The 17,184-nt window shown below is 41.4% G+C and overlaps 1 protein-coding gene across 4 annotated transcripts in view; it reads left to right on the forward strand.

Moving 5' to 3' along the window:
• Nucleotides 1-2,137: 2,137 nt before the first annotated feature.
• DENND5B (DENN domain containing 5B) overlaps nucleotides 2,138-17,184 on the forward strand; it is a 123,728-nt gene continuing 108,681 nt past the window's right edge. For all 4 annotated transcript variants that reach the window (XM_070946883.1, XM_070946885.1, XM_070946884.1 and 1 more), the window contains exon 1: nucleotides 2,138-2,372. In XM_070946883.1, the coding sequence (XP_070802984.1) occupies nucleotides 2,240-2,372 (133 nt within the window). In that variant the 5' untranslated portion in view covers nucleotides 2,138-2,239. The remainder of the gene's footprint in view (nucleotides 2,373-17,184) is intronic.

Raw genomic sequence — 17,184 nt, forward strand, 5'->3', positions numbered from 1 at the left:
TTCATTTTTTCTCAGCCCTGGGAAGGAGGCAATGGCAAACCACTATGGGGGAAAAACCATGCTAGGAAAACCAGCACGGAATTCTAGGCAGTGACCAGGAGTCAAAAACAAAGGTGCGTGGGCAAGCACGCACACACACACACAGTTAAAGTGGTATTAATTCCTTTTCATATAGTACAGGCAATCATCAATTTAATGACCACAACTGAGCCCAAAATTTATGTTGCTAAGTGAAACATTTGTTATGTGAGTTTTGCCCCATTTTACAACTTTTATTGCCACAATTGCTAAGTGAATAATTGCAGTTGTTAAATTAGTAACTTGGTTGTTAAGTGAACCTGGCTTCCCCATTGACTTTGCTTATCAGAAGGTTGCAAAAGATGATGACATGAATCCCCCCAACACTGCAACCATCATAAATATGAACCAGTTACCAAGCAGCTGGATTTTGATCACATGCTCATGGGGATGCTGCAATGGTTATAAGTGTGAAAAGTAGCAATAACACTTTTCAGAGTGCTTCACAGCCTTCTCTAAGCGGTTTAGAATCAACGGCCTTAAGTCACCATTTTCAGTGCAGTGGTAACTTCGAACAGTCACTAAATGAACTGCTGTAAGTCGAGGAATATCTGTAAATGTGTGTGGGGTCAATGAACAATTTGAAACTTCATGAAGGGGATCGATGAATGGAAAAGTGTGAGGACCACTGCCTTAGACACAATTTACGCAGCTTGTTATTCAGATTTGTACTCCCTTAATTGTCTGGGTTACACTCTCTGCACCAGATGGTTTCTTCAGGGTATACCACTGTAACTTTGTTGCTTGTATCCTTACGATTTATACTGATATTATTTCCTGATTGCTTCTTTATACCCTATGACAGTGATGACTAACCTTTTTGCTGTCACGTGCCAAAAGTGGGGGGAGTGTGGGGGGTCGTGGGTGCGGGTGCCCACATCCATAATTCAATGTGCCCCGCCCTCCCGTGCACGTGACCCCCCACACTTCCCCCTGCTTTTGGCACACGATGGCACGGTGGGCACGGTAGGCCCGTTTTTCCCCCTCCCCAGGCTCCAGAGGCTTTCTAGGAGCCTGGGGAGGGCAAAAACAGCCTTCCCCATCCCCCCCCAAGCCAGTTTCCCAACTTCTGTGGGACCGGAAGGCCTGAAAATCAGTTGGCTGGTGTGTGCATGCGCGCTGGAGCTGAGCTAGGGCAACACTCCTGTGCCCACCAATATGGCTCCGCGTGCCACCTGTGGCACCCGTGCCATAGGTTCGCCATCATGGCCCTATGACTATCATTAAGTGTTGTACCTTATGATTCTTGACGAATGTATCTTGTCTTTTTATGTACACTGAGTGTGTATGCATCAATGACAAATTGTGTATCCAATCACACTTGGCCAATAAAAAATTCAATTCAATTCAATTCAATTCAATTCAATTCAATTCAATTCAATTCAATTCAATTCAATTCAATTCAATTCTATTCTATTCTATTCTATTCTATTCTATTTTTTTTAAAAAAATTGATTTATATGCCGCCCTTCTCCGGAGATTCAGGGCGGCTTACAATGTGCTCAGCAATAGCCTTCATTCTTTTGTATATTTTATACAAAGTCAGCTTATTGCCCCCACAAACTGGGTCCTCAATTTACCTACCTTAGAAAGGATGGAAGGCTGAGTCAACCTTGAGCCTTGGCGAGATTCGAACCTGCAGTAATTGCAGGTTCTATTCTATTCTATTCTATTCTATTCTATTCTATTCTATTCTATTCTATTCTATTCTAATTGAGATGGGGGGGGGGTCAGCCGTTCCAACCCACCTCCCCCGCTGGCTTTGCGGCGGCTCCCGACTCCAGCGCTGCGGTTCTCGGGGCGGAGAGCGATTTAAATGTCCCGCCGAAGAGGCGGGGCGGAAGCGGCTGGCGGGCCTCCTTTCTCCTCCCGGGACTCCGATTGGCGGCGGCGGCGCTTAGCGGGGGAGGCGGGGCCGCGGGACGGTGCCTTGCTTGGCTTCGGGCGCCGCTGCAGCCTCAGCTGACCGAGAGGCGCCCGCACCGCCGCCGTCGCCGCCAGCCGCGCCGACGCAGCCCCGTGGCCAGAGGGAGGCCGCCACCGGAGGCCGGGCGGCCCTGCTCGCGCCATGGAAGAAACGCGGCGGAGGCTTTAAAGGGCGACCGCCGGGAAAGCGAAGGCAAGCGGGCCAAGGCGAGAAGCCGGAGCTGGGGGGGAAGAGATGAGCGGCGGCGGTGGTGGCGGCGGCGCTCCTTCGGGGCCGGGCTCCGGCTCAGCGCCCTGCCGCTTCGCTCACTACTTTGTGCTGTGCGGGATCGACGCCGACAGCGGCTTGGAGCCGGATGAATTAGCAGGTAAAGCCCGAAGAGGAGGAGAAAGAAGGACGGACGGACGGACGGACGGGGGAGGACAAAAGGGATAGCGGGAGGTGGGGGGGGGGATCCCGTCCTCCTGGCTCGGCTGGGGCTCCGAGGGTGGCGCTGATGTAGGTCGGCGCTGCCTTCTTTCTTTCCTCCTTCCCGCTTGCTTTTTTTTTCTTTTTTCCCCCGGGCATCGGTCTCCCGGGGGCCCCCTCTGGGCTTGCCCTTTGTGGGGAGCCTCGGTCCGGGATGCGCCCCGCATTGCTGGGGCGCCCAGAGCGCAAAAGGCAGTTTGTTGCTGGTGGTGGGGGTTTGTGCCTGCCTCCCTTTGGAGGGCAGAAGATGCTCGGGGTGCCCTTGACTGATTTTTTTCCCCCTCCTGGCAAGAAACGGGGGGGGAGGGCAGGCGCCGCGAGTGGCGTCGTCGGGGGGGACCCCAGGTGGCGGCAAAGCCCCTGTGGAAAAAAAAAAAAAAAGGACTCTTCTCATCGCTGCGCCTTCCCTGAGGGGCTTTGCCGCGCAGCCGCTTTCTCCTTTCTCTCCCTTTGGGGTTGCCAGGAGGAGATTAACTGGGACGGGGTACTTCGGAGGGGAGACCTCCCCCCACCGTCTCCCCGCTCCAAATCGCCAGCCTTTCGGTCCTCTTGAACCCCCCCCACACCTTCTTCACCCCGCTATGCCTTAATAATTCCCTTCAAATACGTTTTAAAAGAAAAAAAAGGTGGCGGGGAAGAATAAAAGGGGTTTAATTATTTTTTTTTCTTACCAAGCAGCAACTCATCTCCTTGCCCAGCAATGTTTATTATCCCTCAGGTCTAATTTTCCCGCCCCCCCCCTTTCCCCCTTTCTTTATATCCCCGCCCATTCCCCCCCAAAAAAATCGTGATGCCTCCAATGCCTGCAGTAGCCAGGTTTGGTTATGTCACTGGCAAGAGTAACCATGTTTCAATGCAGTTGTCTTTTATCAAGAGAGGTTGGATACAATCGGCTTTCACACACCCCCTCCCCCCTTTGCTGTCGTCAAGCCCAGGTGTTGGAGTTGTGAAAGATTGATAGGCTTCCCCTGGTTGTTGTTGGCCGGCCTTCCTTGTTGATTCGAGGGATGCTGAAGTCCAAAGAACAGAAGGGGGAAAAAAAAAACATCTTTGTAACTGCTGTGTTGCTACAGAAGGCGCCTCTTTGAAAGTGGCTGGTTTAAACCCCCTTTTTAGGGGAGGGTTTAGGCTGGGGTGTCAAAACCTCTGACTGTGATGGACAGAGGAGAAGATGTTCATTAATGTTGCACAAGGATTAATTAATGTTGCACAAGGATATATGGCAACGCACTGTCCCAAAAAATATACAGGGGAAAAAATAATCATTGAACTATACTTAAGAAGCGTATTATTGGAGGGGGCTCTTTGACAGTAGATTGTGATATTTGAATAAAGGAAAATCAATGATCTAAGGGGGGGAAAAAACCCCATTTTCAAATGCATTCTCCAAAATATGGTATATTGGTTTTCAGCAGGACTATTTCATTCTTCCCTTTGTTTCCTCCAGAGCTGCCTGGACCTCAAATTATTTCTCTAGTATGCTTTCTTTGATTTAAAAAAAAAAACCTGATTTTTTTCTATCAGCAGCAATCTTAAAAAGCATATGTGCAGGCTGGGAGAAAAGCCCTCGCTCACATAATTTTTACTAATTTCAGGAGAAATTTGCTTTTATGTATATTAAAGCTAGAGAAATGTCAGAGCCTCTTTGCATAACCAGCTGTAGAAAAGAGAGAAAAATCTGCTTTAAAAAAACAGATAAAGGTACAAGAATTAGGAAACCATTTTAAAAACCTGTAATTAACGCTGTTTGTGGACTCTGAAAAGGATTTAAATTGTAGTGCTGTTTTAGAAAATTCTGCAGTGTTTCAAACCAATAGATAAAAGAAGAAATCAATACCTGAACTTCAGTTTGTTCTGTTCAAAATAAGACTAGCAATCTAGTAGTGGCTTAATTATTGCTACATAAAATTGTAGATTTTACCTTTGATATTGAGCTGATTCTGAAAAGGCATCATGGTATTCATTCCAGTATCCTATTTTAACAAGTACGCGAGTGCTTGGTAAGCAATAAAATATTTAGAGGATTAGAAACAGAGACATTATATGTTTGTTGTTCGGTTATCGTATTTAACTTCCCCTAGCAAAGGAAGTATATATTCTTTAAAAAGTCTCCAGGCTACTCTGAAATTAAAGATTAATTCAATGAAGGGATTTTGTTGTTGTTTACTTGACATTTTCAGAAATTAACTGCTGCTTTTTCAGCTGTTGAGCTTACTTTCTAGGATATCTATACTGTATGTTGGAACTGAATGGGCATACTTCAAGGCAAGTGAATACAGCAAGATTGACTTGAATTTGGGAAACATGGCAAGCACTAAAGTAGTCTTGGATACATTGGCTAACCATGATCCTATGTTGAAAAGGGAAACTTGCCTATTTTTTTTTTTAATTTGATTTATATGTCGCCCTTCTCCGAAGACTCAGGGCGGCTTACAATGCGTTAAGCAATAGCCTTCATACTTTTGTATATTTATACAAAGTCAGCTTATTGCCCCCACAATCTGGGTCCTCATTTTACCTACCTTAGAAAGGATGGAAGGCTGAGTCAACCTTGAGCCTGGTGAGATTTGAACTTGCAGTAATTGCAGGCAGCTGATGTTAATAACAGTGCTTTACTCTGCTGCGCTACCAGGGCGCCTATGTGACAGTGCTGCTCCTAGAACTCGGATAGGTGCAAGAATTGCAATGAAGTACAGATAAAGTCACTGAAGCAGTAGGCGTGAGCTTAAATGGACTCCAGAGGACAGGAAAGCCTGGAGGAACATTGTCCATGAGGTCGTGATGGGTCGGACACGACTTCGCAACTAACAACAACAACAGATAATGCATATTAGCGTTGCCTTCAGATTTACAACTTTGTTTGTATCCTAATGCAATTTAAGCATCTCGGCTAGTAAAATGTTCCTTCTATTTTAGTGAGATAAATATCCTGCTCCAGTTTTTTCTCCCCTTAATATCCAATCTGATAAGAATGGCAGAGGTAGCTTGTCCATGATTTGTGACTATGGAGTCCTTGGTGCTCTCTGAGCTTGGTTGCTTGGAGATGTTTCATTCCTCAACTAGGTAATATCATCAGAGCACAGTTCAACTCCGAGCTTCAGATAATTCTCTTGTAATTACTTGTGACCTGTAGTCCAACCTCCTGTCCTCTCATACCATCTCGGATAAATGACTGTCCAAGGTTTTCAAGGAAAGATTGGATGACCTCTTGTCCGAGATGGAATGAGGACTCTTTCCTTGGGCACAGAGGTTTGGACTAGAAGACTTCTGTGGCTCCTTCTAGCCCTATAATTTGCTTTGTCTTAATATATAGATTTTGAAATTTTTTTGTGGGTCAATAATGATAAGATATTTAAAAGTTTTTGCTACAATGGGTGGTAGCATCTGCACAGACCTGGGCTCAGAAATGACCATAGTTAGGCTGGTTAGTGCTTGGATGGGAGACCACAAGGACTCTGGATTAGACTGAGAAGTTGAAAACAATTCGTACTATTGCCAAGAAAGCAGCATGGAGATGTCCATGAAAGCATAAGACTGAAGGTATCCTATTTTTACTTCACAGAAAAATATTGCTTTTCTATGAGAAAATGCTTAATTAGGTAAATTATACTTTGTCCAGAATATTTGTTATTGAATTTAAAAGTATAACAGATGCAAACAAAAATAGACATTCGTTTCAAGTGTCCTCCTTATGAAATATACTTTAGTTTCCAAGATAATAGTACTTTGCCTGTAGTTTTTCCACTTTTTTCAAGCATTAAATTAAACATTGGATTTAATTATAGTATGCAGTATAGTTTCCATTTACATAAATGTATTTTTTTTCCTCCATGAGAAACTTTTTGGTGCTTTGAAACTGAAGGTGAACCCAGGTTCATTTGCATAGCACTTACCTTTGGGGAATTTAAACTAAAATAACTTCTAATTCCTCTTTCTGAAAATAGCTGCACAATACTTATGTTGCTATGCTAATTGGGAGTTTGCTGTTAACTTTCAAGTGTGAATATGCTGTTGTTTTCAGAGCTGTAAAAGCAGATTTGCATCCTTCTCAAGGGCAAATGCAAATATCCACAGCAAATAGCTTAACCCTGATCTGAAGTTACTTTTCGGTATTAACGTTTTTTTCAGCTGATATTGAAGCTACTCTTGCGCTTCTTTTTCTGCTACTGTTTGAGAATTGACTTTAGAGATCTCATGTTGGATATTACAGTCTAAAGGTAAAGGTAAAGGTTCCCCTTGCACATATGTGCTAGTCGTTCCTGACTCTAGGGGGCGGTGCTCATCTCCGTTTCAAAGCCGAAGAGCTAGCGCTGTCCAAAGACATCTCCGTCGTCATGTGGCCGGCATGACTAAATGCCAAGGCACACGGAACGCTGTTACCTTCCCATCAAAGGTGGTCCCTATTTTTCTACTTGCATTTTTTTAATGTGCTTTAGAACTGCTAGGTTGGCAGAAGCTGGAACAAGTAACGGGAGCTCACCCCGTTACGCGGCACTAGGGATTTGAACCTCTGAACTGCTGACCTTTTGATCGACAAGCTGAGCGTCTTAGCCACTAAGCCACCACGTCCTGGATATATTCCCTGACACATGATTACAGTCTAGCAAAACTTTAGCCATTACTTTAGCTAGCTTTGTTTACTTTAGCCCTCTGGAAGGATGTGAAGACCTGGCTTTTCCCCCAAGCATTGGGCTACGACAGGGATGTCCAAGCTTGGCAACTTTTTAAGACTTGTGGACTTCAACTTCTAGAATTCCCCAGCCAGCCATTCTGTTGTTTCTGTTGGTTGTTAGGAGCCACTTAGCATCACTATGCGAAATAGGGGGCCATACAAGTTCAATAAATAAATCTTAGTGTATTTCTGGCACTACTTTATCCAACTTCCTTCTTTAAGCCGAAGTTTAACAGATGTGGAATTGGGGTGTTCTTATTCTTCTGGGGGACATTAGGCAAGGAACGCTTGTATAAATACCGTTTCACCTGTTGTTTTCAATTGCAAATAAGTATTCCAAAGGAGAGCAAGTTCTCTATGTGGGTTCCCTGCCTCATTTTAGGGTCCTGGAGCCTCCAAGATTGTGCTAAATAATGGCAGATTATCTATTTTGTTTGAACCCCTTAAAGGCAGAAAGTGGGAAGGGAAAAGAGTTATTACTACTGTATCCCTGCAACATTGCTCCCATCCCGAAAACATTGCAAAATTGCCTATATTTGGAATTTTTAAAAATTCAAATGCATTATGCATGGCCTGTTTTGCATGGCATGGACTTATTGATTGATTGGTTGATTAATTGATTGATTGATTGAAGCTGCACTCCTAGGGGATGTCGAGCTGAATGGTATTTAGTTTTATAACTCTTGATGGCAAACTTTAATTGCTAGAGTAATCAATGCAATAGCTGCCTTTTAAGAATGCTTTGGTTTTGCTTCCTGCTTGTTTATATAAAGCCTTAAAATGGACCTGCTTCAGTGTTTTGAGTGGATTGATAGCTTTCATGAAAGCCATTCCTAGCTTGTTGGCAGGATATCAATTTTGGAATAAATAATAAAAGCTTTGGTTGATTAATTGGTGGAAAAGTGTAATTGGGAGGCCGAGATTTAAGCGCACACTTGTTTGTTTCCTATCCCTTCTGATTGTGGTATACTGCAACAGGGAATTTAGAATGGAATACAGAAATGAATATCGGCTTTTTTTAAGACAGGATCTTTTGTTTTTTAAAAGGTCCACACGCTGATGTCCTTGGTGTTTGATGTATAATTCCGTGATTTGAGATTATGGGTATAGCTATCAAGGGGCATAGCAGTTTGCAAAGACTTAAAGACTCTAAAGTACTCTGCTTCATTTCCATATATATTTTTATTACACCTTTATTACAATGACGTTTTTATTATTGACCACTGGAAATGCAAATCTTTTCTTTTTTTTTAATAAAAAGTTTTTTTTTATTTTTTAGACAAACAAACATTTAATAGATCAGTCATTCCTTCCATCTGACATCTTGGTGTTGTCTCCAAAACTTCTTTTTGTTGTTTCTTCTATCTTCATTCTCACCAAGTCCATTACAACAATTCATCACTAACACTATCACAATATTCTAATTGTGACATTTTTAGTGACACTATCACTAATATCAGAATATTCTAATTGTAACATTTTTATACATAACTATTAAGTTACTTATTTGTATCTCTTTTCTAACCAATAGTAAAATTGATTCCATATCTTAAAATATTCTGAATCCTCTCTTTCTTTAATGATCAAAGTTAATCCATTCATTTCTGCACAATCTAATTTTTTTTTAATTACTTCTCCTTCCAAAGGTATTTTCTCTGCTTTCCAATTTTGTGCATAAACAATCCTTACAGATGTTATTATATGTATAATCAAATAGATATTTTCTTTACTAATTTTCTCTGGAAGGATACCCAGTAGGAACAGCTCTGGTTTTAAATCAATACATTGTTTATCATTTCTTCCAACCATATCTTAATTTTATTCTATAGTTTTTAGCTTCTGAGCATGTCCACCACATATGATAATATGAACCTAGTAACTGGTGACATGGAAATGCAAATATCTGATGATCACTAGTTAAACGAGTAGCCGGGCTATTTTAAGTGAAGGAAATGAAGACAGAATAAGCGGGAGAAATATTTAGTTAATTTCTGTTAAACCTATGCTTTTTAAACTAAAAATTAATAAATATATTTACTATAAAAGGAATTTAGCTTCTGCATAAATTATGCCAAATTGAGGAGTATCTTTACAAAAAGGAGACCATTTAAAGTAGCAAATATTTTAAATCTAAGAGGATGCAGGAATTATAATAGTGCACTTAATTTTATCAGTTTATTTTGGCAAAAGGTATTTATGTGGGCAAAAAGGTATTTTTACCATCCTGATGTGCTGGATTATAATTCCCAGCATTCTCAACACGCTTGGAAATTTGGGGAGTTATATCCCAACACTTCTAAACTTCTGACTACTGTGTTTTTATTCCCACTTGGAATCAACTTTAATGTTAAAACTGCAGTGAGATATGCAGCCAACTGATAGGTCAGCCAAATGAGTCAATTTTGCAGCAACATCTAAAATGCTAGAACTTTTCTCCTGCAACCAAGAAAAAGGGAATCTGATGGAATTTTGTATTAGCATTATTATTTGTATTGCATTACACGAAATCAACATTGAATCTCATATAATGAAGCTCATTTGAATAAAAATAAAGCAAGGTGCAGTCGTGGTCTCTTGAATCTAGTGGATCATTTTGCCATCTAATACCAGACTTTTTTGTATTATACTGCGACAGGGTGATAAATTCTAGGTTGGTTGACACAGTTTTTATTTATTTATTACATTTCTATGCTGCCCATCTCATCTAAGTGACTCTAGATAGCTTCGTCATTCAATAAAAATGCCATATAAAACATTAAAACAATAAAGGCCATAAATCTGAAATTCAATTTATCAAAATGGAGAAGAAGGAAGTTGGAGGTGGGGTGTATTAAACTGTTCAATTAAACATAGTTTGCTAAGTATATTGCAGTTATCAAAGTTTGCTGAATAAAACTGGAATTATCAGATTTCAAATGACAGGCTAAACCATAGCCATAGCCTATGGCTATGGGATCATCCAGATAGGTTGAACTTAGTGCCCATCGTATTTAATGTTGGGCATGATTGGATTCTGAGAGCTACTGTAATGATGTGGTTAAAAGTCTAGAAATAAGGGGAATATGAATTCTAATCCTGCTAATCCTACTAATACTAATGCATTTTCACTAAGTCCAAAGACATCTAGAGCAGTGTTTCTCAACCTTAGCAATTCTATGACATGTGGACTTCAACTCCCAGAATTCCCCAGCCAGCAAGTCTGGCTAGGGAATTCTGGGAGTTGAAGTCTGCACATCTTAGATTTGGCAAGGTTGAGAAACACTGATTTAGAGAATGCTAGATGGTGCCAAAATGTAATTTATTGCTTTCTATGTGTTGTGGATGCTTTCAGATATAAGCTGCTGGGGCTTCAACCTAGTTACTACCTTGGCTGTACTGTGTTACATGAATATATTATAAGCAGAATTTGATGCTTTTGGCATGGAGAGCATCATTTGAGAAAGCAATTGGTCTTCAGAAACTGGAGAAGTAGACAACTTGACTACACTCATGAACTGTTGCTTGTGTTCAGAAAGGTGTACATTGTTATGATTAAATCAGGAGTAATGATTCTAACCTGAGAAACAAGTTAAGTTGAGGCACATTATTATAAGAGGTTGTGCTCTGTGGTCTACCGTGTTTCCCCAAAAATAAGACCCTGTCTTATATTTTTTGAACCCCGAAATAAGAACTTGGCCTTATTTTCGGGGAAGTCTTATTATTTGGGGGCACGTGGAGTGAGACGGGGATCCTCTTGCCGTCTTACTTGATTTCCAGCTCTGTCTCACTAACCCTAACCAGAAGAAATGGCAGGGACTGGCTGTGCATGCGGTTAAATATTTTTGGGGGAGGGCTTATTTTCGGGGGAAGGTTTATTTTCGGGGAAACACGGTAGTTCTACAGTCCTGCATTGAACATCACTTTGAATCTGTTTTTAGTAGATGTTGGTCCAGTAATGATGAAGCTATCATTGGCAAGTACTAAGGTTATAACAAAGCCTATCACGGTGTCTACTAGATGTATTGAGACAACACTTTCCACATTTCACCATATGTTTAGGTGCTATCCTGAGGGCACTGATCTACTGCATTGTTTCTTTCAATCTCTTAACTAGAAGTAACTAGTTGAATATTCCAAAAGTTGTAGTCTTAAGCATGTCTAGAGGCTACTAATTGGAAGAATAAGATAGAAGAGTTTTGGAAAGGGGCCGTGGAAATGTGGCAGGGGGAATAGCTTTCCACTATTTTTCCGCTTCTTAAAAGAACATCATTATTGAATTTCTGTTACATATGTACATTTATTGGACACCTTAGCCATGAAATACATAAGGCGGTGTGAAATACAGAATTATAAAACTCTATCTTTTATGAAAACAAAAAAAAACAAAAAACAATCTGATGATTGCTGAAAGAATCAACATTCTTTAAGGACTCAGTATTTAAGATTACTGTGTGCATTATCTCAGAAGTAAATCCCTGAGTTTGGTAAGGTTTATTCCTAGAGGTATGTAAATGAGTGTAATCAGAAGTTCATACTTGCTTTCAAGGCCACATATGACTTCAGCTCCCTTTCTATGACCTTTAAAATTTCAACATCAGAATATAGAGGCAAATACTGTATTTTTTGCATTATAAGACACACTTTCCCCCTCCAAAAAGTGGGTGGAAATGTCTGTGTGTCTTATGGAACAAATATTTCCTATTGCTGCCTGTCGCTACTGCTGCCTGTTGCTGCCGGCCTTTGCTGCTGCCTATTGGCAGTTGGATCGGCCTCCCAGAATACCACCAATCAGCTGTTCCAGGTGGTGGGGATCGCCGCTGCTGCCTGTTGCTGCCGTTTGCTGGTGAATGGCGGCAATGGTGATAGGTTGCGGCGATCCCCGCCACTTGGAACAACTGATCGGCGGTATTCCAGGAGGCCTATTCAACCACCGATAGGTGGCGAGGGGCGGCAATAGGCGGCGGCAATGCCTGCCACCTGGAACAGCTAATCGGCGGTATTCCAGTAGGCTGATCCAACCACCAGTAGGCAGTGATGATAGGCAGTGGTGGCGACTGGTGGTGATAACTGGGGAATGCTGGTGAAGGCTCCAGCGTTCCCCAGTGGACGCAGCAGACACAGAGGGGGCAGCAGTAACACTGTTTCTGGTTGGCCAGCCCGCTGATTGGTGGGGCTACAGGAGACTGGGATCCAGCTGTCACTCAGCTGACCGATGGTGGGCGCAACGGAGCAGAGCCCTGACAAGCCATATGCTGGGGCTGAGAGGCACAGGCAGATTTTTGTTTTCTTGTTTTCCTCCCCAAAAGCTAGATGAGTCTTATGGTCCGGAGCATCTTATGGAGCAAATAATACGGTTGTTGATTTTTATGGTGCAATGAAAAAGTAATGATATTTAACAATTCATAGTTAAATATGGTTTTATGCACTTAAAAACCCACCTATACTACTATCTCCCCAAATGGGAAGAATAAACCCTGAATCCTACTGCCTGGGAACTCATAATTCCAGTACCTCATTTTGTGTGATTGCAAAGAGATTACTCATCTCTGCGTTAGAATATCATTACTGCTCACAAGTATAAAGGTGCATTAGAATGGCGCTAGTCTGGAAAAAACAACCGCCCAATTTCCTTTCAGTTTCTTGACCAGTACATACAAGGCAAACATACAAAACAAAAGAACAGAAATTTATAATTATAAATGGCCCTGGGGCACTTACTGCAAAGATTTTCCATTGTATGAGATGTTACCCAGTTTATTGTGGTTCAGTTGGGTTAATAAAAATTCCTATTTTCAAAAATGAGAAAAATTCATAACTTTTGTGAGTATTGCATACAGTGGAGCGGTTGAAATTTACACACACACTATTCAAACCAAGAATAGAAAGAAGATATTATAGAAGAATATACCGTATTTTTTGGAGTATAGAGGCCACAAACGCGACACACGGAAGCCAAAAACTCAACATGCAGAGGGCAGCGAGGGGCTGTGGCGTTCCCCACAGCCTGGAACAGCTGATTGGTGGTATTCTGGGAAGCTGATCCAACCACCAATCAGCTGCTTGTGGTGAATCAGGCTGCAATAATGTGCTGAAGCTGACCAGGCTGTTTGCTGCAAGGACGCTAGCCAGATGAATACTGATGGATGCTGGTAGGCAGAGGCAGAATTTTTTTTTCTTGTTTTCCTCCCCAAAAACTAATGTGCGTCTTATACTCTGGAGCATCTTATACTCTGAACAATACAGTAGTTCAAGATCTCCTTACATCTTATTTCTTACTCCATCATGTATTGGCTACATATTAATAGAAACTGTGCAAAATTCAATTATTCATTCTTAACACAAATGTGCGGATGTTTGTGTTCTGTCCCCGTCCCACACACGCACCCCCACAGATGGCCCGGAGTTAATAAGCCACACGACAAAATCTTTGAAGATAAAGCTGGTAGCAACCCAGTGGCTAGCTGTCAATTCAGACTTTACTCACACAAAACAAAGATTAGACTGCAAGCATTCCGATAAAGCAGGCAGAGTTTCAACAATACAAGGATTAGTCCAAATGCAGTCCGACAAGGCAGGCAGAAGTCCAGTAATGCAGAGATCATGGATTATTTCTAGTTTTTGCTCGTCACAAACTGAACCGGCCACCACACCCACATTTATACCCTGTGGGGTGTAGTCCAGTGACTCAGCTAATCTCTGGCACACCTTCCCCTCTGCTGCACACGCTTCTCCCTGCGCCTCTGCCGAGGGTCCAGCCAGCACTTATATACTTCTTCGCTGTCCACCTGTGGCTACGGGGATGTGCTTGGCTCTGGGCCTATCTTTTGGCCTTCGGTGTCCTCCGGAGGCATTGCCAGAGAGGAGGGTCCTGGAGAGGGAGGCCTTGCCAACTCCTCTCCCTCACTCTCAGAGTCTGCATCTGTCGATAGCCCAGGCTCAGGCAATGGAGCCACAACAGTTTGCAAATATTCCAGATACAGGATTCTTGCCATAAAATCAAGTTTCCTCATCCTAATGCCTCTGATGTTATTCTCCCATATTTTGAATAGGATACATCGAATTGTCAACTGTCAAAACATGAACCAATTGGATCATCTTTTCAGAGACATTTCCTTATCCGATTCCTCAGTGTCTTCAACAATGACAGAACTTCTAATGTACTGCCTTCACTGGAAAAAAGATGTCTCTGCCTTGAAACTCAGCTATGTTGAACTGTAAAACACAATCATTTGCACAGAAAATTAGTAATTTGTGCAGAAGGATTTTACAGAGGAAATCAAAATGAAATATTTATAAGGATGGCATCTTAAAAGATACATTAAAATAGATTTATGATACTTTCAGGGACCTGTGAAGATAAATATTTGACAACATAACTAGAATTTAGTTTAGAAGATGTTCTTGGCAGTCTTTGATTTTTGGATATTATCCATAACAGTAACACGCTAATTTTATTTCATTCCAAACCATAACAGTTTATGGTTTTTATATTTATTGAAATACATTACAGAAATACAACCTGTTGCTCACTTTTTGCAAAATGCCATTTGTTTTGTTAGAACCCAGACAAAAATGGACTTTGATTTCTTTCCCTAGATATTTTTCTTTCTATATGAAGATTCTGTTTTTGCAGACTTTCAAAATGTCATCCGTGCCATGTGTCATTCAAATATGGACAACTGTAGTTTAGTTAATTAAATAATGGTCATTTTATCTTTACATACCATGATAGTGATTGATTGGCTCACACATTACACAAACCATGGATTAGTTCAGTCATAATGCATAATTATCTGAGTTTGTACAACAGATTAAGCTTGAACTATCATCTGCAAACCAGTATCTGAGTTCACATAATAGACTGAATCCAAACCAGAGAAACCACATTATCTGGATCCATTTCAGTCTTGATTGGGCCATGTTATGATACCAAGGCTGCACTGAGCATATTTTTGGACAAGCTCTGTAGGACTTGGGATGGAGGCGATGCACTCAATGACTTTCAGTACCATCAACTATATCTGGTATCTGGACCAGTTTTGGGGTTGAAGTGGGACAATATATACAGTAGTTTTCTTCAGCGGGTGATTCCAGTTAATCTTGGTAAGAGAGTGGGACAGGGCCAGAGGTGGGCTGCTGCCGGTTCGGACCAGTTCAGGTGAACCGGTCCTTCCAACCACCTGGTGGGCCTGCTTACCTGCCCCGGTGCTATCCCGTCCTATATATCTCACTCTCTGGCTCGCTCGCCCCTCTTACGCAGCCCAGCTGATTTCCATGCCTGGCCTGCTCTACTCGCTGCGACTGCCTGAGAAGGTGTGCTGGAAGCCACACACATGAAATCACCGTGTGTTTGAAGCCGCGCGCAAGCGTGGAAGGCACACGCGCAAGCTCACCTTTTCGGTTCTGCATTAGGCGAACCGGTTGTTAAATTATGTGAAGGCCACCTCTGGACAGGCCTAACTTTAGATCTCTGTTGTGTGGATTGGCTCAGAATTTGGATCTCCCACCAGTTACCTTTAACATCTAAATGAAAGCACATTTGGTGGCATGGGTGTGGTATCATCAGTATGTTAATGATAATATAGTTATACATCATCCCTGGCTGTGCGGGTGATCCTTTTGAGTGCTTGCCCAGAGCTGGAGACTATGCAGATTTGGATGGAGATGAACCCATTCTGTTGGCAAGATGGAGTGCCTTAAGGGTGTTGGCTCCCTGGATCCAGAGAAATGTCATATTTGACTCTTGACTGGGTATGTATGTTAGGAAATGATTATTACCTAACTTGTTGGGTTGGCAATATATAAACCCTCAATATAGCTTTAAGACTGCTGTATTGTATCATACTGTTTCCTGATTGGTTAGCTCTGTAGCCAATGTCCTTAAGAGGGAGCTAGAAACATGGTTTGTTTGTCTTTGCTGTTCTTGCTCTCTGATATCTCTGTATGCTACTGTTTGCAAATCCAGAAGAACTGTTTATTGTGAATGACTACAACGACTGGTAAGAAGACTTTGTTATTGGATTAACCCTGGACTGTCGTTTTGCTATCTCCTGCTTTATATGTGTATGATCTGGATGGTTTATTGGACTGTACCTTACTAGTTCCTGAAAGGAAACACAACTTAGTGTATCTGTGTGTTGGCTGTGTTTATTCGTAACTACTCTCAATCGCTTTCATTTGCACACCCTTGCTACTCAAGGGTTACTCTGTGAATTCCTTAACAATGTACTCCTTTGGACAGAGTTGGCATACCCCTGAACTCCTTGAGTCAGCCAGAGTTAAGGTGCAGCTTTCTTTATTAATGAAATAATTAATTTAGAAGACAGATTATGTAAATGCTTTCTTCTTACGTATAACTATATTTATAGTTTTTCTAAAATAAAATTACTCCGGTAATGAAATTAACAATAGGAACTTTTTTTCACTTTATTCTGTTGTAATAAAAATGGTTAATGCTGTGACGTAGCCAATCATGTATATTTTTAAATATCAAATTTACACAACCTGCAGAATAGCTTATATTAATCATTTTCAAGATCCTGGGATGGATAGCATTGCAAATTGATGTGTATTTGCAGTCATTTGAAATAATGTGTTTGTTTGAGCATAAAATATGATGATTTCACCACAGGTCAAGTAATGATTAAAAGCACAATGATTATTTTTGAAATGTTTATGCATGTGCACAAATGTATTATATCAAGTAAAGAAGGCAAGATACTATGCTAGCTATACATATGAAAAAGCACTTACTTGGCACATAGGGAAAAAAAAATTTAGACATATATTGTTTTTAAAAGGGGGCTGGTTTTTAAATTAAAAATATGTTTGAATACAGTGTGAAACCTAGCAATAGCATTTAGACTTATATACCACCCCACAGCATTATACACCACTTTGTGGGATTTACAATGAAGAAGTATTTATATGCATATTGCCCCCAACAATCTGGGTCCTCATTTTACTGACCTTGGAAAGATGGAAGGCTTCAGCCCTGTCACAATTGAAATCTAATTGCAAGTGCAATTGAAATTCTGAATATTAAAAATCGTTATGGATT

Source organism: Pituophis catenifer, unplaced genomic scaffold (assembly GCF_029215685.1).
Source record: "Pituophis catenifer annectens isolate HBS135680 unplaced genomic scaffold, rPitCat1.0.hap2 SCAF_7, whole genome shotgun sequence".
Classification (NCBI taxonomy): domain Eukaryota; kingdom Metazoa; phylum Chordata; class Lepidosauria; order Squamata; family Colubridae; genus Pituophis; species Pituophis catenifer.